Source organism: Gadus chalcogrammus, chromosome 3 (assembly GCF_026213295.1).
Source record: "Gadus chalcogrammus isolate NIFS_2021 chromosome 3, NIFS_Gcha_1.0, whole genome shotgun sequence".
In the NCBI taxonomy this organism is placed as follows: Eukaryota; Metazoa; Chordata; class Actinopteri; order Gadiformes; family Gadidae; genus Gadus; species Gadus chalcogrammus.
Genome location: NC_079414.1, coordinates 15,216,219 through 15,239,672, shown reverse-complemented (window position 1 = coordinate 15,239,672; position 23,454 = coordinate 15,216,219). Strand labels below are relative to the sequence as shown.

Sequence of the window (23,454 nt, the reverse complement as noted above, 5' to 3'; positions counted from 1 at the left end):
TTCATTTTAATGATCTAATTCCAAACTTGGCATAGTTAATAACGACAGTTTCTCAAATGAATTGTAAGAAACGTGTTGCTCATATCCTATGTTCAGGGTTAAGTCGTTTTCTGCAGTGTGTGGGGCTGATAATAATTATTTGGTAAAAACATTTCTTCAAAACCAATCAGGAGCCTTACGTCAGTATTAATCTGTGAAGATAGTCAGATAAGGGTCAAACGATACAGACAAATGGATATGAATGTGACCCAGGATAAGGTTACTAGTACCAGGAATTCAGCTATCAATCTCTCACAGCCTTCGAGTCTACGCTAACAACTCGTCAGCGCTGGCATCGGTTGGCTTCTCTCTCTTCTCTCCTTCGACTATAAGGTGGTATCTGTGAGGTTGTCCGCCAGTGTCGGAGCTGCTCGACCAGAGGCCTGGTCAACGGTTGGAGTCTGAGGTCTGAGCTGTTCTGGGAACAGGAACTCCGGGACGTTAGTCCTAATATCTGTGAGTTCTTCTGTAACAGCCACAGAAGATAGTAACGGTTCCACTCTTTGACTCATGTTTGGTTTAACTCCAGCAGCCAAAGACGCAGGACAGCGGGAAAGCGGGACAGCGGGACAGGGGGGCGACGTGGGCCTCAGACTGAAGGTCATGAGTGGAGATAAGCAGCTTGCATCACAGGGTTGTTCATGCCTCCCTGTGATTGGAACAAGGTTTCCCAATGGCTCTCCCCCAGTAGACAAGCCTCTACATATGTATAAGATCAGACCATTCAAACCTAATGCACTCAAAACCAAGGAGGCAACAATGGTAGTTAACAGGGATAAAAACGGCAATGACCTATTTATATATATGATCAATGAGCTATCTCTTTCTCTCTCGATTCTTTACTATTATGTCTACATATGGTGATGTCCTTTTAGCCAGAGAATCCCATGTCAGGAAGGATGCTTGTTCATGATGCAGTGTGGACGAGAGACACTTGAGAGCTATGTAGAGCATGGTGAGAGAGCGAGGGCGAGAGGCATTGGACGGGACTCGACAGGAGGGAGAACCTCAGTCGACGTCTGCTTAGTTTGGAACAACATGTGTCATACTCAGGTGAATCATTGCTGGCTTTCCTTCCTCGCTATCTTGGATGAAACCCGTCCCTCGAGATAGCCCTCCGTGATTGGTCTTCCCAGAGACGCAGCGGCGAGGGGCGGGGCCAAGCGAGTGAGGGGAGTGGAGATAAACGCTTTAACCCTTGTTAACCTGCTTCGGGGTTATGAAATACTTATTGCCAATACGTTTACATTGTATTCTTACTGGTTTGGGGTTTGGGAAAAATATGTGCTTTTCCTAATCAACGTAATTAAAGTACATGAAAATTCATCTTCTTGTGATTCTTTAGAGAAATATTTGCTAAGGAAGTACAGTAGGCGGTTGGAACAAATTGAGTATATTGTCATAGCATACTTTTAATTAGTAGTAGTACACATAGTACATCATACCTCAGAATCATAAAAAGAATATGTGCATTTGGACAATTAAAATACAACATGACTTAATAAAAAAAGATTACAATAAAAAAACAGAAATGTCAAATGCAAAAGGAGAAAAAAGGTTAAAAGTCCTTCAAAAATAAAAAAAACACTGCATAGCAAACACAATAGAGTGAAAAGTGGAAATCCTTTAAGACAAACTCAAGTACAGTTTGTGTGTATCGACCGGACAAGAGCTTGATAACTATGGTTGCAGATAAAGGTTATTAGTAGTTCATACACACCAGTCCGTCCATTCTGTGGTATTTACATAACATTTGGGTCATCATAAAACTTGCCGGAAGATGAACTTGTTTAAGATATATCTTATTCCTCTTTTTCCTGATTTCAAAGAAAGTGCGGGTGCAAATAATCTTTAGTATAAGAGTATAACATTATCGTTTTTTGTAACAATATTGCCTTAGGTATTCTTGATGTCATCAATCAGGTGATAAAAACTGTAAGAATATTTAAATTGCAATATGGACATTGGCAATATAGTACAAGAAATCCTAAGACAACTCTTTTAGACGTCACTTTCCAGTTATGTGCAAAGAAAAGTGGATTTATATAGAATGTAAATTAAAAACTATATCTCAACATTTATTGAGGAATTAGGCCAATATAATAGCCATTGTATCCAGCACTTCCTGAAACTAATGGTAGAGTATGCTGTCCTGAAAGAGATCATCATGTTCAACAGTCCAGGCAAATTTCAAGAGCAGCTCTTCATCTATACAGTTAACCAGTGAGTAAACTAGCAAAATTAAAGTTTTTTAGCAGCAAATAGAACTGTGATATCAATAAAACAACAGTATACCAGACTTTATATTAAGTGACGTATTAAGTATGTATATCTATATTGCAGTGTGGAACTAGACTGAATCAAACCCGTTAACATCTATATGGCCGAGTAGGTGGACTAGAGATAACAATATTCATGTTTTTGCTATTATCTTATAAAGTACAGCTACTACAGTTGGATATTAATTTCCAGTTAAACCCAGTCTTTGCCGACGCACCGAATGTTTAAAGTCTTCTATATCTGATACCACACAGCGCTAACAGTAACATAATCATTCTCGTATCGTAAATCTGTACTTCCGATTCCATCAAACCAGGGTCACATTGTCTTTGCACTGCACAAGACCGAACCGTAATATCCCCAAAGAGAGCGAGAGAGACAGAGCGGGGGGGAAGGGGTCAGGTCGGTCACCCTTGTCTTTTTTTATCTCTTGTTCCGCATCAGCCCGAGAGGGAGATCTCATAGTCACTGAACGACAGTGAGGTGCGCCCCACTTTCCGCATGTTCTTGGCGTTAGTGATCCTCGCCAGCATGTCCACGGGCTTCTCAAAGTACTGGACCAGCGCGTGCTCCGTGAGCACCGAGGCCAGGAACTGCTCGAAGGTGATGGACCAGTCCTTGTCAATGCTGGTGCTGTGGGGAAGGCTTCCTCTGTCGCCACGCTCCCCGCCGTCGTCGCCACGCCGATCCGCGTTGCCGCCTCCTCCTCCTCCTCCTCCTCCTCCGTCCCCTCCGGAGTCGTCGTCGTCATCGTCCTGGTGGTTGCCGTGGCTACGCACCAGCACAGTGTCGTCGGCGATGTCCTCGCACTGCAGCTTGTTGTCGTCCAGCTCGTGGGAGCCGGCACTGAGCACCGAGTAGGAGGAGACGGACGTGTCGTCCTTCGTCTCGTCGTCCGACGTCAACATGGCCGCCGCCGACGACAGCGTGCCCGCCTCTTTGGGCGACGACTGGTCCTCCTCCAGCCTCACGTCCTGCAGCGGCGCCGTCTGTTCTACTTCTTCTTCTTCACCGTCCCTGTTCTCCGTGCTCGTCTTGCTCTCGTCCGAATCGGCGTCGGCGGTGAACAAAGTCTCGTTCAGGCGTGTCTGTTGGAAAGCCCCAGGCTCCGCGGGCTCCTGGGAGCGCGCGGAACAATCCGCTGTGGGGCGGTCTGGCGGTGGACAGCCCTCCCGGTCCCGGTCCCGGTCCTCGTGGTCCTGGCTCCGGGGTCCGGGGCAGCAGAACATCTTGCCCACCTCGCCCATCTCCAGCAGCAGGCTTGTGACGGTGGCCGTGGCGTGGTACAGCTCCTGCTCCGCCAGGTCCTCGCTAAACATGCTGTACAGCGTCTTGCACAGCTCAATGAACTGGCCCTGGAGGACAGGGGAATACACCGAGTCAGCATGGCTCTGCAGACTGGAGATCAGCGTGGCCATTGGCCAACATTCTTATTCAAACGTTTTCCTTTTTTTCACTTTGAATTTGTTCGAAGACTCAAACGCCAGTACTGTAACAAGGAGCAATATGCATAGAGAAATGTTCGTTCTCTCTAGTTTTTGACATGTTAATGAGAAGGTATCAACTGCACTTTGTATAAGCTGGGTCATGGGGCCAAAGATGCCGTGACTCGCCGAGGTGGGTCACAGGCAGTATGCAATAGGAAAACCCTACAGTATTATATATAGGTCAATAGCAACACTATACCGACTGGTATTGAGAGGATGAAAGGTGCTCACCTGGTTCAGTTTGGGTAGGTTTTTTGTGGATTCTGGATTGGATTTGGAATCCTGGTTCCATATCTTCAGATAATGGCGATAATCTGACGTCTGCAGTTTCTTCACTGTAGTTGAGAGCAACACAAGATATTACATTCTACCGGTAATGACAATTGCAATGAGATAATGTATATTGTATGAGTATTTCATACTCATACAGTACTTTTCAGAAATACAATTTTTGTATTCAGAATACAAAGTATTTCCTCATTTTAAAAATATCTTCTATGTTTGAAAATGCATTTTTTTTGTTCAAGGTCATTTTTTGTCACTTGACTATGTTACCCTTTTCAGTCTTGAACGTAACTCTGACAAAGCCATCATCCTTGCCCTTGCGGTCGTTACCTGGGAGGAACGTGGTAGACATTCAAGATGAATATTCCCCAAGAAATAGCATGGACATTTTCAAACACCGGAGTCACCGGTTTGTTTCAGGCCATCTTGGTGGCCTCCAAGTTTCTATAATATATTGTGAAAAACTTCACTAAAGTGGTGTCAGTTTAGTCCTAATGGTTGAATTGTTCTTTATCTCACAAAACAAACTGTCAGCAATAAGGCCACTGAGAATCAAGAGTAAAGTAAATGTAAACCTGGTTATCCTGCACAGAAGCTGTAATCCTGCCACTTACCCATTGATGTCTCTGGGGTGATGTCTTCAAAGAAGTATTGGGTGGCTTCAAAAGCAGAGTCTGGTTCGTCAGTGCTGACATCTGCGGGAAACCAATAGCATTGTGTGAGCGTCTCCGTACGGCTCCCTATGATATTCAACCCCATAAGCGACGTCTCCTCTACATAATGTGAGTTACATTGGAAAACTATTTTTGTTAAAGGGGACATATTATACCATCAGGTGTGAGTGTGATTAGCCTTTACAAGCCGTTTTGAAACTTTCAATTCAAAGAAGTCAGTAAGGTTGTCTACGGCGTAAAGCATCTTAGAGTACCATATTAATCGATATATAAATGTCCTTTATTATTATTATTATTATCATTATTATTATTACGGTTAGGTTTTGTGGACATTGGGGATGTACAGTAATTACTCACCAGGTAAAACGTGCATCTTATACAGAATCTTCAGTTTATCTGTCAGGTCCCCATAGCACAGAACACCTACCAACACAAAACACCAACCGCTTGATTTGGTGAACTCACCCAGGGCTCTAAAACCGATGTGTTATGGTGGCTTAACCTAGCATAGGTGCCTCAAACCAGCATAACTAGTATCAAACCTGGATCATCACTGCAGAAATAATTAGACTTGTTCTATTTTCTAATCTATGTCCTAAAACACAAAACATACACCTTAACACGCACACACACACACACACACTTACTCAGGCCGCTGATGAACTCGCGGAAGTTAATGAGTGCGTCTCCGTTGTGGTCGAGCAGGCGGAAGAATCGTGCGGCCAGGGGGTCAGAGTGGGCCTCGTTGGCCCAGGGGAAGAGCAGCACGAAGAGGCCCCTGAACTGCTCCACGTTGATGCGGTACTGCTCCAGGTAGGGCAGGCTGGGGTCGTGGCGCTCCGACAGGTTGGTGCCCCCTCCCCAGTAGCAGCTGGTCAGGTGCTCCGTCTAACGAGGCAGAGGGAAGGGGGCCAATTAAAAACTAGATACAGAAAAATGGCAGTTGATGTTAATATCCTATGAAGAGTGAAGGAAGACCTAGCCTGCCTGTCTTAAATGCAACTTGAAGGGAATGGCAGTTGAAATACATCACATTGAGACTGAGTATATAAATATCTAAAAAAGGTACAATATACGATACCCTTATATACAGTAAGTGTACCAAAACCGAATCGTTTTATATTCGTTAAGGATAAAGGGGTAAATGGCTTCATACTTCTGTTGTTAGCTCCGCTCCTGTTATCTCAGTTTGTGTTAGCGCATGTTTAGAACAGGCTTAGCGGCCAAAGCAAACAAAATCTGCTTTGACATGTAAACCATTCTAGGGTGTTACCATGACAACGTGTCAGTTGTTGGAAATGGCAGTGAAGCAAAGTATGCCCTATGAAAATGATGTGCCAGTCACTCACCTTGAACAACACAAAAAGCTCCTCCAGTTCATCAATACCGAAGGGAGTCTCCGTCACAATAGTACGGACCTGAAACACGGCCAAAAAGTATTGCATTGACAAAAAAAAAGAAAAAGGAATACAGCTAATTGTTGTTGCAGTTTATGTGGCATTGCTCGGCAACATTTGCTTAAATCTTCCTTCCAAAGATCTTTTCTAATCTATATTAATAAGCATTAATATAATGCTGCTACGTACCACGTTACGCTTGGTTGTGTCCTCAATAGTCTGGATGACTCTCAGTCTCTGTTTGAAACGCATCTGCTCAATCACATCTGCACGGATAGAGCCAAACTTCTACAAAGACAATAAACAGAGGAAAAGGTATTTAATGTGGTAGTTCATTGTTGTTCATTTGTTTTGAGCCAAAATTGTGGTCAATATGAATGACAAATACATGTATTTGGACCCCAAATCAGACATTAATGAACACAAATAAATGGAAACCAAGTAACAATCATTATCATTGTTGAAGGGACAACATTAATGTGGAAGGAACAATAAATCTATGCAAAAATTACAATACAAACATGATGGCAAGAACAGATTGAAGGCCATTTCCTCTTAATTACTATACATTTATCGTGCTTGTGAACAAAAAGTGTGTTCAAAATGGCTGCCAGACACTGGATTATCTGTTTATGGGGGTTAACCAAGATCAAACAAAAGGTACGGACCTCGTAGGAGCTGCGGACCAGCTTGAAGATGTCCACCTCCGGGTGTGGTTCACCATTGTCTGTGAGGAGGGAGTGGAGGTGGGGGATGGGTGGGAGGGTGCTGTCCTTGTTGGTCACACTGTCCAAGTACCTGAAGATGGATATGAAATAGTCTTGTTACCCCACTCACTTTGGTAGAACTATTAAGTGTTGCCAGGATCAGTTGACAATGCAAAAACATCTTTACTAAGGAAGTCTTCCAAACAGAAACATAAAGTGTTGCCCAGATTATTAAAAACATCTTCACTACGGAGGACTTTAAAACAAGAACTATGATTCCAATTTCGTGGAAATAAAACATTTGAATGATAACAACCATTTTTTAAACCACATCCTTAGATGTGAACAGAAAAAAACATTGATCCTTTGTTGGGTCTAAGCCATTTTAAACCTTTAGATGGCGGCAAACTCAGAGATATAGCTTGGCTAGGGGAACCTCTTTAAGTTCTGCATTTAAACAACACAGTCGTCTCTATTGGAGCTCTAACATGGGGTCTTCATAACAAGAGGGCGTCCTCCTCACCTGCCCAGCACGGTCATGGCCTCGCCGTCGTCCTTGCACTCCAGCAGCTGGTGGATGTTGGCGTGCAGCACCGACAGCGCGAGCTGGAAGATGACCTTGATGCCCTCATAGAAGAAGCAGTCCACCACCACCACGGCGCTCTCGAAGGGCATGACGGAAAGGAAGAGCGTGAGGAACCAGGACAGGGAGATGGTGGAGATGACGCCCAGGTCCTGCATGCAGTCGTACAGCTGGGGCACGTACTCCCGGGCAAGCTCCTCAAACACCCCCTGGTCCACCAGCGCTCCTATGAACGAGGAACAGAAGGCCGTGGAACATGAGGAGATGAGACAAACGCAAAGATTTTGATCATAGGTATTAGTTATCGGGTTAGCCACCGCATTAGCAAGGAGCATTCAGCCAGGCGTGCTAGCTAGGTTTGATTCTCTGCCTGAACCCGGGGTCTGTGAGTTCATACAAACATTGCATTCAAGCATTTCAAAGAAAATGTATTTTTTCAAATGTAGCAAATGGGACGGGCCGATGCTGGACTGGCACCAGTTTTTTTTTAGCTCTAGCTTGCTGTTACGTGTAAGCAAGGCGTGATAGCCAAGTAAGGCATGGGGTATATAGCCGGGCATGTGAGCTGTGCTGCATTTGCCAACACATCCACTGTAGTGCATTACCAAGACACGTTAGCAAGGCACATTAGCAAAGCTTCCACTTCTAAGTACTACAAAAGACTCAAAACTCACCTGTTCAGAGTTCACCTCGACTCTGCATAGCTACCCAGCCCCTTCCGGCCACCATTGTATGTTGTACGTCCTGGCACTTAATCTACATTGCACTTATTTATAGTACTTAATTGTGTAGCATCTGCAGAGGCTGCTATCATTGCTGTACACGGGGAATGGGTTGGCCTAGCGAATGTTAGTACTTGCACTTGGTTCTATGAACATCTTTACTGTACTGACAGCGATATATTGTTTCACTTCTTATGACAAATGTACTTATTGTAAGTCGCTTTGGATAAAAGCGTCTGCTAAATGCCCTAATGTAAATCTAAATGTACATGATGATTAGATAGCGCAGACGCAGAGTGTGAATTACTCACCCACGACCCTGGTGTTGTAGTAGTCAGGCAGCATCCTCTCACACAGAGCCACTAGCAGCCAGAAGGCCTCCTCTTCTTTGGCATAGAGCAGCAGCACCGATGTCACGATGTTCATAGCCTGCGATGGGGGTGGTTGTTGTGGGGAGAAGATTAGATCAAAGGCCAGCAGGACCAACACTATTAACACGTATATTGTAGGAAACAAGGGAGATTTCCGACTTGCAAAGTTCCTACTTCCTAACTGACAGCACTTGGGAGAGGTATCATAGTTTGTTCATCATAACACTTCATATCGAATGGGGTTGTTGCTAGTTTATAGTATACACACTGTTTTATACATCAAAAAGTCAGTAATCATCCCATATCAAAAATGTCACCCTTTGCATTGACATTGTTTATGTACACTGAAGTCTTGTTAAAAGACGCTTTCCATCGTCTATAACCCTCCAAGTTAGTGTACTGCTCAACCAAACCTGCCCTCTAAAGATAAAACTTTGTATATGACCACAGCAATGCACTCTGAAGACTAGAATCCTTCAGATTCTAAATGACATGTACTTGCCTTTCAGATATGAGCATCTATCAGTCTATTTTTACCTGCCAGTGTCCTAGGTTGGTCTAGACATTACCTGACAGTATCCTATGTTGGTCTAGACTTTACCTGACAGTATCCTTAGTTGGTCTAGACCTTATGCTGCGTTTCATTATCAATCCGTCTCGGAGGTCCGAGGACGTTGCCTAGTGACACGCACGAACACGCCCCTTTTCCTCGGACGGCGAACTCGCCATCTCGGTTGAACTCAGTGGTGGCCGAGCAAAATACCGAGACAGAATTCAAGATGGCTGCGCCCAGTGTGGCTTGAAGTATTAACTGTTTTCATTGTGCTTGGACCACTTAGGTTGTTTAAATGGCAATTTCAATCACTCGTATTGCTGCAAAATCTCACTGTGTCCGTATCTCTGCCTATGGCCTATAGCCTACTTATTTTGGAGCGCCTGGTACTCTGCCAATGCTACCGCGACAACAGCTTTCGGGGTGGCGTCGAATGTTTTCCTCCAAGACCGAGCGAAACATAATAAAACGCTTGAAGTGTGGGCGGGGCGTCAGATCCGAGATCCGAGTCGGTTCGCAGAGAATACTAAAACACACCATTACCTAGCTGTATCCTATGTTGGTCTGGACTTAACCTGGCAGCATCCTATATTGATCTTTACCTGACAGTATCCTATGTTGGTCTGGACTTAACCTGGCAGTATCCTATATTGGTCTTTACCTGACAGTATCCTATGTTGATCAAGCCTTTACCTGACAGTATCCTATGTTGGTCTGGACTTTACATGGCTGTATCCTATGTCGGTCTTTACCTGACAGTATCCTATGTTGGTCTGGACTTTACCTGACAGTATCCTATGTTGATTTAGACTTTACATGGCAGTATCCTATGTTGGTCTTTACCTGACAGTATCCTATGTTGGTCTGGACTTTACCTGACAGTATCCTATTTTGGTCTGGACTTTACCTGACAGTATCCTATGTTGGTCTGGACTTTACATGGCAGTATCCTATGTTGGTCTTTACCTGACAGTTTCCTATGTTGGTCTAGACTTTACCTGGCAGTATCCTATGTTGGGGTTTCTGAAGGCATAGGCGGTGAGGACTCTGCGCAGGGCAGCGATGCCCATCTCGTTCTGGAAGGCTGGGTGTTCGGGCAGCGATCGATGCAGGTCCCTCTCGATCTCCTCTGTGGCCAGGTTGTACTGGCCCATTGACTTCTCTACCAGGTCCTCGTAGTACCCTGGGTGGGTCACCATCTCGTTGATCGCCCCTTTTAAGAAAACAATGGCGTTGAGAATATGTGTTTGGTTTGAGAATCTCGGCCAGAGTGGCATTTGTAAATCTCTGTTATCATATTGTTGGTTCATTTGAGTTCAATATTCATCTGAGTTCAATTTGAAATATTTATTTACAATGCTATTTGGTCATATTTTTTGTTAGTTTGTGAAGGTTAGCATGTAGTTACTCTGAATTAAATCAGGGTTGAGTATCATTGAATACAAGTAGGGGAGATTTAAATTGATGTGACTTTGTGGTGCATATGTGGTCCCCTAGGTTGCAAAAACTTCAACTGCCACACATATCACAAAAATGACATCTAAAATTGATCTATTTAACAGCCAAACTAAAATGGGACACATCACTTTAAATAGGTGCGAATGTCCCAGACAGATACTGGTGTAACTGGTTTCAATAGTTTATTTTAAGATATGTTGCCATATAGCAGACATCCGATGACTCTTATTATTGTAGAACATCTGTAAATATAGTCCATGCTGCGAGTGAGCAAGGGAAACTCTGTAGCTCAACAACAGCAGCAGAGTTGCACATAAGTAGGTCAGTAGAGGGGGGAGCTGCTTATACCACTGCTCTCCTCATGTGGAATAAACCCGCCTTCAGCTTTTATTAACCCTTGGTCATACAAGGTTCTCCTTTGCCCATATTTTATAGGGTCATTTCCCCTTTCCTTGAAAAGGTAAATAAAGCAAAAAGAAATGGACAATAGGGGATAGGATAGGCATCTATATACCTTTACCCTCATTGAGAATTCCTGGATGGATTTGTTTAGTTTAAAATACAATAGACCTGTCCCACCACCCTTTGTAATTGACAGAAGCTGAAGACAAATATTTATGCTACTTCCCATGAACTTTGACCGGGTCACTCCATTGTACCTAATCACTTGCTCAGCACAGACCCCAAGGAAGAGGCCCTTGATGGACATGTCTGGATAGCCATACAGGTTGTGTCCATTATTGCAGCTCATACAACCCGATAAAAGATCACTGTCGGTCGCTTCTGAAGATAGCATATAGATGATCATGTGACTATCCAGTTATATCTACCTGTATATACTGTTGCTTCTGAAGACAGCATATAGATGATCATGTGACTGTCCATCTATATCTACTACATGTATATACTGTTGCTTCTGAAGACAGTATAGAGTAGAATACAGTGTAGTCACATGATTGTTGTACAAGTAATCTCATATCATGTGGAAGACATTTTCACTTCAATATTTTTCTGTGTGTGACGCACGCACAGACGCACACACAGTGTGACGCACACAGAGAGAGTAGGTGTTTATCTCTCGAGGCACAGCAGGTTGTTGGCTCACCGGAGAAGAGCAGCCAGAGCTCCCCTCTCATGTTCTCCGGGATGCCCTGCAGCACCAGGTCCTTGGTCTTCTCCGTGCGGTACATGCACACGCCCTGGCCGTACTCCGTCAGGTGGTTCTTCCACGCCTGCTCCTTCAGGAACTCCTTAGCCTAACAAAAAGGAAGATGAGAGAAACAATACCACAATTAAAATTTGAGTTTCAGACGCGGTTGTTGATTTGATCGTCGTCAGCTTCAGCTGTAAGTCACCTTGAATGAAAGTATCTGACAGATGGCTGAATAAGGAAATGTAAAGGCTTAATCAATATCACATTGCAAGTTACATTTTCAGACTTTTCTAACACACAGGATGAAAATCTTGATAAAACTAAACTTGTTTGCTGATTCTGAGGAGTACACTCTCGGTGTAGACCGAGAGTACACTCTCGGTGTAGACCGAGAGTGTACTTCTTCAATTCCTATAGTTGCTGCATTCTGTTCCGCTGGTGCTTTATGAAACCTGATGGGTTCCGTTCTCAGTCTCTCCTGTAAGCAGTGGCATAGCCAGGAATTCAGTACCCTATTAAAATAAATCTGTGTCAGTCCCAGATTCAGCATGCTCAGCGTAATTACTTTCCCACCATTTATTCAAAATATATAAAAATATATTTATATCCCACTTCATTGAAACATTGGGGACATATTACCCACAGCTGGCCCTGTCGCTGTACCTTACCCCCTTCACTACGCTCTCCTGTGTCTGCATCCGGCTGTCAGCAAATTGCAAGAAGATTGATCGCATTTATTTAGCGCTTTTCAAGATACCTAAAGCACTGTACATATTGAGTAGGTGTATGCGCGTGTGCGTGCGTGTATGTGTGTGTGGGGAGAGGGGTGGAGGGGGGTATGACACATGCACAGCTGCCAGTCTGTGACAGAGTGCTCCCCACACACTGGCTGTCAGAGTGGAGAGGTGGGGAGTGATAAAAAAATATTTAGGCGTTTGTGTTTTCCGTTTATATGGAGTGTGGTGCATTGAACAGCTAGCAAATATAATCCGCTGCAACGTGTCAACGCAATCCTTTCATATAGATGGGACTCATTATTGACACATGTACTGGAATGCAGTACAACCAGCTTCAGAACTGGAGCCTCTGGCCGTTTCTGTGTAAGCCAACTCTGGAGCCCAACCAGAGCCTGCACACTAGCACCAGGAAAGTGTTAACACTTTATATTTATGTACCCAACCATTAGAATATAAGAATCTGATTTTCATTTCATTCGTTGGTAAGCTTGCGTGCGTTTTCATTCGTAGGCAAATGTGTATAGATGGTGAACTTCCTGTTTATAGGGAAACGACCGTTGTAGGACTTTGAGTTGTGAAGTCTATGAAGCTGATGTGTGAAATAAAGTAAATATAGAGTAAAATGGAAATAAAGCGCTGTGTCAAGGGCTGCCATCGAATGAATCCCACAGACTCATGTCGACGTGTGTCTGCAGGAAGCCCGTGTCCCAAGGCATGCGTGATTTTGGAGGAAAGCAAGTGTTCGTAGGAAGGCAGGTGTCATAGGGAGAGAGTTCGACGCGGGGGGGGGGGGGGGGAGAGGTGGACCTACCAGCTTGGGGTTGAACTCCTCGGGGGAGCGCCGGCGGTACATGGTCATGAGGGCCTGCGTGGCAGTGGGCACGCTGCTGTCGTTGAGGTTGAACTGCCGCTCGCCGTCTGAGCCCAGGCTGCTGCGCGGGGGGCTGCAGGACAGCAGAGACCCCAGCTGGGAGCTCACCTGGAGGAAGAGGGGGGTGGAAGCTTGAGCCGACCCCTTGGAGGTTATCTTGTTCGCTTACCTTGCAATACAAACACTTTGTGATCCTTCCATTCTTGGTTTTTCAAGACTACGGGGAACAGAATTAAAAAATACATTCCCATAACCATGTCTGAGTGAGAGAAGCAAGTATATTTCTGAAATAGGTTTCTATGTGTGCACTTTTTCCCCTTCTCAGTCCAACATACTATTGACCCAATGAAAAGCGCACGGCCCGACCCGGTGGTTCAAGATTCTCGTTTTTCCAACAACAACTGAACTGCACCCCAGCAGTACCTATGGATCAAATCCAAAGAGCGGTCATGCGGTGACGGCGTCACGAAGCGGTACCTCGTCGTCGGAGCTGGTCAGGCTTCCGGTGGGCTCCCGTTCCAGGTAGATCTTGGACGTGGTCTGCTGCAGGAAGTCCGAGATCCTCTGGACCAGGAAGTCCCGGTCCTTGAGGTTGGCGAACAGGAAGGTCATGCGGTTCTTGGTGCTGATGGACAGCGGGCTGGGCAGAACGTTGGAGCTGTCCGCCTTCTCCACAATGGTCACCTGCAGACGCACAGCCACACCCCGATCTTAAGCCGTATTTTACTACTACCGTAGGGGTTAAAACACCCAGTTCACCAGACATTTCAAAATACTATTTTAACTGCCTTCTTTCATGTGAATGCCCAGACAAACTTAGGCTGGCCACCAATGTCCATGTCTACTTTAGATAGTTTGTGAAATAGGTTGAAAAGGTTTGAAGGTTTAAAAAGGCATTGCATTACATCAGTCTTATTACTAATCCACCACACTAACACTAACACAGTTTTTTCGACAGTTTATGTGGAGGGTAAATGGATCATCAACCACAGGAGAGAAACATAACAAACATCCCACCTCACGAAGGGGAATGATGAGGCTGCACACAGTCTCCTCCTTGCCGTTGAAGCAGATGTAGTTGGTGGAGACGAACATCTGGCCCAGGATGTGTCTCTTGTTGAAGGGCGTCCAGAGAGTGCAGTCCGTGTGTCCGTCCAGCTTCTCATCCTTCGGCAGGCGAAACAATGCACGGTAGCGCTCGCTCTTGGCTCTGGCATCCAAGTCCCTTATGGGGTCAGACAGGGTTGCTTGTAATTCATTATTTTTAGCTTCAAATCTGCCTAGCCTTGTGGAAAGTCATGCTCAATGAGTGCAAAGCCAGAGTGCAAGCAGGTGGCCCGGTAGCTAGGCAGACAGACAGGAAGAGCTTCCCACAATTTAATTTGGGCCTATTAGGAGATTGTTCGGGCGTATAACAGGCCTGCGAAAGCCACAGATACTGGATTACTTTCATTTTTGTGTCAGAGCACTTGATTTTATTGATGGCTGTCCAGAAGGGAATTTCAACCATTGTGACAAAAGCCACTTCTCAAATAAATTGGTCTAGCTTTAAAGAACAATTGGCAGGTTGGTATTTCTGGTTAATTCATGTTTGTAACGTATGCAGCAAACAGTTGCTATTGTAACTAGCGTAACTTGTCTCCTGTGGTAAGAACAACACAAACATCAACAGCCGATACTTTCCCCCGCTCATGATGAGCACACTGGGTGGGGGGTAAGCAGCCAGCGCGTTGCTCCTCAAACCTCTTCAAAGACCCTCACCTCTTGAGGGCGGACACCTTCTGGGGGGACTTCCTCTTGAGCTTGGGCAGCGAGCGGTCCTGCTCAAAGCCCTTGTTGTCCAGCAACTGCCGCATGGCGATGTTGGCCAGCTGCTCGGCGAGCTGGAAGGTCTCGTTGATGTTGAGGAAGACGGAGAAGAGATGGTGGCGCGCCCGCGTGCTCACCCTGATGACCTCGGGCAGCAGCAGGGTGGCGCTCTTATCCAGCTGGGTGATGTCCGCCCACCGCACCACCAGCTTAGCTGAGGGGCGGGAGAGAGAGATAGGGGCGGGAGAGAGAGAGAGTGGGGTGGGAGAGAGAGAGAGTGGGGTGGGAGAGAGAGAGAGAGTGGGGTGGGAGAGAGAGAGATAGTGGCGGGAGAGAGAGATAGTGGCAGGAGAGAGAGATAGGGGCGGGAGAGAGAGTGGGGTGGGAGAGAGAGAGAGAGAGATAGTGGCGGGAGAGAGAGAGATAGTGGCGGGAGAGAGAGATAGGGGTGGGAGAGAGAGTGGGGTGGGAGAGAGAGAGAGAGATAGTGGCGGGAGAGAGAGAGAGAGATAGTGGCATGAGAGAGAGTGGGGTGGGAGAGAGAGAGAGAGATAGGGGCGGGAGAGAGAGTGGGGTGGGAGAGAGAGAGAGAGAGATAGTGGCGGGAGAGAGAGAGATAGTGGCGGGAGAGAGAGAGATAGTGGCGGGAGAGAGAGAGAAAGGAGAGAAAAGAGAAGAGAACGAGAGAACGAGAGCAAGCACGAGAGTGAGAGAGAGACAGACAGAAAGGGAGAGAGAGCATGAAAAAACAGGGAACAATGAGCAATTTAAAGTCGGGTGCGTACAAACACTTGAGGCCATGTGCTTTCTAAATCAAATGTATTTTTACGTCAACGTTTCTTTACCAATAAAAGAAACCATTTATTTACGCAGAAATTGTATTGAGATACATTTATAGATTAGAAAAAACACATGACACATCTGATACTCCAAAAGGTCAAAAACCCTTATGCAGTCTTATGCAGATCGGACCTGCATCGAGCCAATGTTCCATCCGTCTGAAGACGTAAACATCCCCTACCCTCTTTGCCCAGCAGGTAGGAGTAGAAGCACACGTGGTTGATGCTCAGGTAGAGCCAGCCCTGGCGCGGCACCTTGCCCTTCCAGTAGCTGCAGGAGTAGTAGTTGACCAGCTTCTCCTCCTCAGGCATGCCAAACAGCTTGCGGAATTTAGCGATGGCCTCCTTGAACTTGTCTGTGTCGTCGTCTTCTTTAAACTCCTGGTTCTTGTTGTACTCCGCTATGATACCCTGCAAGGGGAAAGACAAGAAGACGAGGACGAGGAGGAGGATGAGGATGAGGACATCAGAGGAGTGTGTGTGTGTGTGTGTGTGTGGGTGACATGAGTGTGTTTGTGTGCTTGTGTAGGTGTATACGTGCGTGTGTGTGTCGGTGTACATGTGTCGGGAGGGGGCATCTAATGACCATTGTGTGTGTGTGTGTGTGTGTGTGTGTCCCGGGTTCGTGAGATAGGTTCAATCAAGGTAGTATTATTAGTGTGTCAAAACAAAAAAATAATTTGACCATCTTTAGTCAATGTACTGTACATATAATTCATAACATATCTTTTTGATTATAAAGAAAAGACTGATGTGTGCCGCTGCATCGGTAGGCTGGGGGGCTGTCAGAATAATGCATAATGTTTTTTGGTTGCCTGTCTGTGTGTCTATTTACCGACCCTCTTGTGCGCCATCAGGGTGCGCATGGGATTATGCTGCTTGTGTGTTCCCGGTCTAGGCACACTGGCCAATCACGACTAATTGAGTTAATGCACGTTTAGATTCAAAACTAATGCAAGAGTAACTCCTATCAGAAAGAATGCCAACACAGCCGTGGAAAAGAAAATGTGAAAATGTAAAAAGGAAGGGCTGAAATTTTATCCAACTGTAACTGACTGTCGTATACAACCCCCCCAAAAGTGACGATGCTGACAGCTGTTGTTAAGAATATACCTGCACTTTTCCTTTGACGAAGGTGGTGATGTCGTTCTCGTTCTCGAAGATGGAGAGCGTCTGCAGCAGATTGTGTTCCAGCCACTCCCAGTGTTCCGTGATCTCCTTACGGGAAGTCCCTGGGGGTGGGGGGAGAGGGAGGAGAGGAAGGGTGTGAAAAAGACAGCAGCACGTATGAGGCATAGAAAGTGTGCTGTGCACTGTGTGTATGTATGTATGTATGTATGTATGTATGTATGTATGTATGTATGTATGTATGTATGTATGTATGTATGTATGTATGCATGTATGTATGTATGTATGTATGTATGTATGTATGTATGTATGTATGTATGTATGTATGTATGTATGTATGTATGTATGTATGTCTGTATGTCTGTATGTCTGTGTGTGTGTGTGTGTGTGTGTGTGTGTGTGTGTGTGTATGCAGTCTTTTCAATAACAACCCCATCACGAACTCCGGAGTAGTGGAAGGAGATAATGCATTACATACGCATATGATATACAGCTATCAGGCTCAGATTCATACTACACTACATGTTGTCACGGTAACGCACAGAAAATGGCAGAAAGACAAGGCTGAGTGTTATTGGGACGGTTCTCGTAAATGTTTCGTATGAGGATGAGGAATCCATTAAGGGAACTGAATAAAGGCTACGAGATTGAGCAAATCTGGAGAATATAAGCGGTTGTTGTAGTTGTTGTTGGATGAATCTTAAAAGTAGGAAGCAACACAGCCTGTGAAGGGCACAAGACTGTGTGATGACTGGACCGAAACCAGACACAAATACATTTATTTATCTAGTGTGACCTCTTTGCATCCACAGAAGGGAGCGTTAAAACCTTGCAGAGATTTGCATCATCATTTTGGTGGCATGATTAATCACAAACATACATTTGGTCTGAATGTTACCCATATATTACAGATTGTCTTTCGATATATACTAGTAGTATTTATAGTAAGTAATAGTAGCATACTAATACAAACTATATATTGTACTACCTATTACATTATAGTATGTATCCATACAAAATCTGCCATTTAATTGTTTAACTACTACTACTTCTCCATGTATCTACTTCTGAATGTATCTACTTCTTCTCAATATGTGTAGCACATAACATGTGTACTCCCTTCCCAGTTTGACCATAATGGCTCTTTTTTATATATATATACTGTATGACTATAAAAAACAAATAGACATATGCTCCCATCAGCATTCCCCTCCTGTATGAACTGCCTCCTGCCAACTGCCAACTGTCATGCGTGAAGAGTTAGTGAGCTGCACTCCAATCTTGGCTTCTGGCTCTGGCTATTTTTTAAAGTGTATCACAGTCTTCCATTATGGAGAGAGACAGCTCCAAAATGTACGTATAGGGCTCCTATAAACTCGCTAGAACTTGCCATCTCTGCTAATAACATCGTCAGTGGTGAATGTGCAAAAACGTTTTGCTCGAAACCCATAGAGTAGCTATTCTTTGAAGTAGTATATTATCTTGGCTATCTTTATGTAAAAAAAACGAATATATATTACAGTATAATATTTCTAAAGCTTGAGATACACTTGCAAAATGTGTGTTTCAGCAACAAAAGACTGCAAGAATGCATTCAAGTTTGAACAAAACGGCAACTGGAAAAGGTTTTAAAAAGCTGTCTGTCTGCCATCCTTAGCCTTCAACAAAACAATCAAAAAGTGCTTGATTAACAAGACAAAGTGTTATAAACACTTTGAGCTGGTAAGCAACCTAATTCAGTCGTAGCTGTAATAAAAGGCTCTTTTCTGTAGGATTAGATTTAAAATGTAAACGGACCTTGAAGCAAATGCTTTCAGACACAACCCTTCAAGACATATGTTTTGTAATGAATACAACTAGAGCCAAACAGAAGGAGCATTATGCACAGCGTAATGTTGAAGGGCCAGAAAAAGATTTGTACAATACGTGCCATTTCGTGGAAAAAAAAGTTGATGGTGTACATAAATAAACGCAACCCCATTAACTAATGACATTTCAGACCATTCCATCAAAATATACCACTGGTACTAGATTTGTTTGTATTGATTTGTGTATCAGTTTCCTTCATCTCCTCTAATGGGAAAATTGAGGCAAGAACGCACCATGATGTCATATTTTGCCTGGGGGGGGGGGGGGGGGCATGCTGCACATACGGACCTCATACCCAAAATGGGGGATATGTCTGTTGCTAATCAGAGCTTTGATAGTGTAACTCGTAGAAGGCGGAAAGAGGACATTTTGATAAAGGCCATGTGTAGTTCTGGGGGGTATGTACCATGAGCGATAATCCAGTAGACCAGAGAGTCTGGGGTCTGGTAGAGGATCCGGTACGGAGCCACTCTAGCGCTGGAGTCCAACACCACGTCCATAGTTCCCACCAGCAGACCTGTGGAAACAGAAACCGTAACATCAAATTCTGAATTACAATGATGATTCATTATGATAGAGTGAGTGAGTGTTTTCAGGGTCATGAACATGAAATGGCAATACAATACACACTCTAACTCTTACAGTAACATTCATTAGAACTGCAAGCCGTTATTCAATGACAATCTCAAAACAATAAGTGACCATATTTTGATACTATATCGATAAGAGACCATTTTCGACCCTTTTAAGCCATTCTTCAGTTTAAAAAAATACAGTAAAACATATCACAAGGACAAAATGTATACAAATATAGATCTCAAATATTCCTTTTTGGGATGGCACATTTTTAAACCTTGAACATTAGTTTTACATGTTAATAAAGGAATAACACTTGAGATTTGGCACAGGCTCTGAAAAATCACTTTCATAATATTAGAAGTCTTTCTGTCAGCACGGTCTGCCTAAAGAGTGGGAGCTAGGGAGCATTTTAACTGACAATCAAGACAATTATATAATAAGTGAGAAGACAGGGCTAATAACAAGGTTACAGTGTTTTCTTATCAAGGAAAATACACACTTTAATGAGTGGAAAAACAATGCAATGCTGGGCCAAAAATGTATAACCAAAATATAAACTATATCTGTACATAACTGACCATAAAGATAGACAGACTGACATACAGAGATAAATGCAAAACGTGGATCTTTTGGAAAGCATTGTTTTAAAACTTCCACTTCAATAAACCTCCACTACCCATCATCGGCATGACTGGTATGGCACCGTAAAGTTCAACATGTATAAGGAGATGATGAGTAGCCAGCAAACAGCTGGTCGATGAAATGTCATTTTAAGAACGACTCAATACAACTCTGAACTTTAGACCGACTGCGTTGGTGGCAGTATTAATCAGGGCAGCAATAGAAGGAACAATGTGTTGTTATTTACCATACAACACAGTAATATGGCCCCTGTTTACATTTGAACCGTAGAGCACAAGCCCTGTCTTGGTAGCCTGTTTTTCCTGTGCATCGCTGTGGTCTCGTTGTGTCACAACAACTGGCGTGTTGTGTGTTGCATGGAAAAGTTCCCTATTTCAGTAAGACAATCACATGGCTGATACTATCGTGCTTGGTTTGTCACTGACCACAGCTCGGTGATCCACTTCACATGGGACAATATTGGCATTCATATTCCATGCTCAAAGAAAATCATTATTGCCCACACCAACAGCAACTATAAAAGTGGCCTGTATTATGCAGCAGTCCCAAATGAAGTATCCCACTTTGTGATATATTTAGGTTAGACCAATCTTGGATAATCCATTTCACATTATATTTTCTACCTCATTTAATGATAAGTACCTCTTGAAATATTATTGAGAAAAACGAATGAGGAGAAGCGTCACCAATTTATTTTCTCACAATTACACAATCAAATTGAAATACAGATATTCCCACTGTATATAGTAGAAACTATTACAAAGAGCTGGAAGAATACATTAAAACTACTTTAAAAAAAATGTGCCTACAGCAAAGAGTTATCAACAAATATTATAAATAAATTATGCAAAACCGTAGACGGTTATGGTTTGAATGTGGGGGGGTTTGTTTAGGGCCCCAGACCTGAAAAAAGCAGAACCGTTAAACATAATCAAAAAAATAAAGCATATCAAGTTCACTTTGAAAGTTCCAAGTCTCTTGTGACATTTAATCGTTTCACTTCCTCTGAAGAATACTTTCTCTCAACACTCACTAAAAGAGGCTTATAGTACTAAAACTGCACTCAAATTCATGACACAAAACAGCAGGTTGAGGCCGTCCTGCAGAACTAAACCACTGTGTCTTAAGTGAATCTGCCAGGCCTCAATTAACCCCACTAACAACCATCCATCTTTTTAAGCTGCACTTACTTCTGCGTTGTGATGAGCTGACTATAGTATATTGCAATGAGAAAGTGAGAACATTTAATGTTTCCCCATCACTTCACTCAGTAAACTACACAGAGAGATGGATTCCCATTTTCAGTATTCAAAACACAGGGATCTTGCAGAGCATAAGTAGACCCTGCAGAACCTTGTTTGAAAACTACTGGCTACGTGGACCTGGACCTGGACCATCCTAGACATGGACTGTCCTGGACATGGGGTGCTTCCTAGTGGGACCTGGCACAAAACTCTGACACCAAATCAGCAGTCTGTTTAAATACATCATCCCTCTCAGACGAAGACGTCTATGCTTCGAGGCCTTCGAAATGCAGAAGAATACAAGCTAAATATAACCATTTCCCCAGGGATAAACCAAGTACGCCTCTGAATCTGAATCCAAGTTTACCAACTATCTTTCTTCACCTCTCACGGTCAAATTGTTGCAAAGGTTTCTTGACACAAAGTAAAACTGCCCCAAGGTTGTGGACTCAATGAAACATTCAGACTTGGGCCGTGAAGTTGACCCTCCTGTGGACACTCTTACCTACGTGCCACTGCTCTACCGATCCACCTTGTGTCAGTTGTCTTGACCTAGATATCAAATAGTGTGTATGGGGAAGAGAAGCTGATGATTCAGCAATAACCAACAACACAACAACTGTCTGCTTGGCCTCGAGGCTGTATCCTGTCCTGCTGGGACTTGCCATGTTGTAATTCCTCACGGAACATCAACAGAAAAGACGTCCGGCCGTTTGCTCACATTTTGTTTAACCTTTTGTCAAGCATCACACACACACACACACACACACACACACACACACACACACACACACACACACACACACACACACACACACACACACACACACACACACACACACACACACACACACACACACACACACGGTTCTGCTGTATGTTCATTCAACCCCTTTTTAAATAGGCCAAGTTGGGCTTGTTTAATAGTAAATGGTCTCTGCACTCTTACTAAGATCCGCAGCATCTGCAAAATGAGTGAAAACAAATTCAGGATATTGAATTTCAGTCCCATGTAGGGTGGAGTTCGCAGTTACTGTCTCTGCGTATAAAAATAGTACACAAGATATTGCACCTTCAGCGAGGTTTGACACGATGCACCTCGATCGATGAGGGCTCATAAAGCCAAAGTGGGTGTTTAAAACAGGTCAGCAGAAAAATCGTTCATTCAACCGAGGGTTTGCAAACGATGAGTTGCATCACCGGGTGACAGCGTCGGTCAATTAAATAGAGAGAAGATGATGCAGAGAGGAAGCAGAGACCCACCTGCCAAACCTCCACCTCCATCCCCGTGCCCCTTCCGTTTCTGAAGGATGAAGTAGGGGTTCGCCCGTTCGGTGATCCATAAAGCACTCGCCAACAACACATCTTCCGGATTGATCCACATAATCACAACAGTGTCATAAAGGAGGACATTGAACAGACGCGGTTCTGAATCTGGAGTGCGACTATATTTGTGTTATATAGGTTACGTCCGATGAGAATAGCCGGATAGGGGCAGTTAGGTGTAGTCACAAAAATAAACGTCAGAAATTGTCTTGATACTGTTGTGGATTAATGTTCGTCTTTGCCAACCTACAGACGCATCGACTCCAATGGGATACACGCATAAACGTCCGACGTTGTTCCCGAGCCGCCAATGGTATCGGTGCTAGGCACGGACGCTGTCAAACACTGCCGATGGCGAATTCGCATGTAAACAGGACGACTGCAGCACGAAGACACACGCTGCCGCGAAAAGCATTAAATAATCAAACAGATCCGTCTTTGTCGTCCCTGCAGGTGCGATTCGATTGCGAGGCGCGATTAGTCCGCGTATATATAGCTTGTCAATTTCTATCTGTCAAGGATAATACATGACTACATGTTTTCCAGATGTCATCCAGTCTCTTTGTTGAAGTTTCTGTATTTGCATCCCATAAAAGCACCAAATGTTAAAAAACATGCGTTCCGCAACAACGCCGTTCACCGCACGCCGCAACACAGTCACGCAGTGTAAACTCCACGAGTCATCGTGACGTCACCATGGG

The 23,454-nt window shown here is 44.2% G+C and overlaps 1 protein-coding gene across 2 annotated transcripts; it reads right to left on the bottom strand.

The window, feature by feature from the left end:
* Positions 1-1,423: 1,423 nt before the first annotated feature.
* Positions 1,424-23,443, bottom strand: tbc1d9 (TBC1 domain family, member 9 (with GRAM domain)). Of its 2 annotated transcripts, XM_056586208.1 has the most exons (21): positions 22,691-23,443; positions 19,369-19,479; positions 17,079-17,197; positions 16,148-16,376; positions 15,079-15,340; positions 14,335-14,542; positions 13,795-14,001; positions 13,258-13,425; positions 11,662-11,812; positions 10,097-10,311; positions 8,486-8,603; positions 7,393-7,678; positions 6,831-6,960; positions 6,352-6,450; positions 6,115-6,183; positions 5,413-5,653; positions 5,123-5,188; positions 4,706-4,786; positions 4,362-4,421; positions 4,038-4,141; positions 1,424-3,674 (listed from the first exon to the last, which is right to left on the bottom strand). In XM_056586208.1, the coding sequence occupies exons 1-21, from the start codon at positions 22,809-22,811 to the stop codon at positions 2,760-2,762; spliced, it is 3,960 nt and encodes a 1,319-aa protein (XP_056442183.1). In that variant the 5' UTR covers positions 22,812-23,443; the 3' UTR covers positions 1,424-2,759. The 2 variants fall into 2 exon arrangements, with proteins under 2 accessions (XP_056442183.1, XP_056442184.1); XM_056586209.1 differs by lacking the exon at positions 4,362-4,421 and having other exon boundaries at positions 22,691-23,437.
* Between the last annotated feature and the right edge of the window lie 11 nt (positions 23,444-23,454).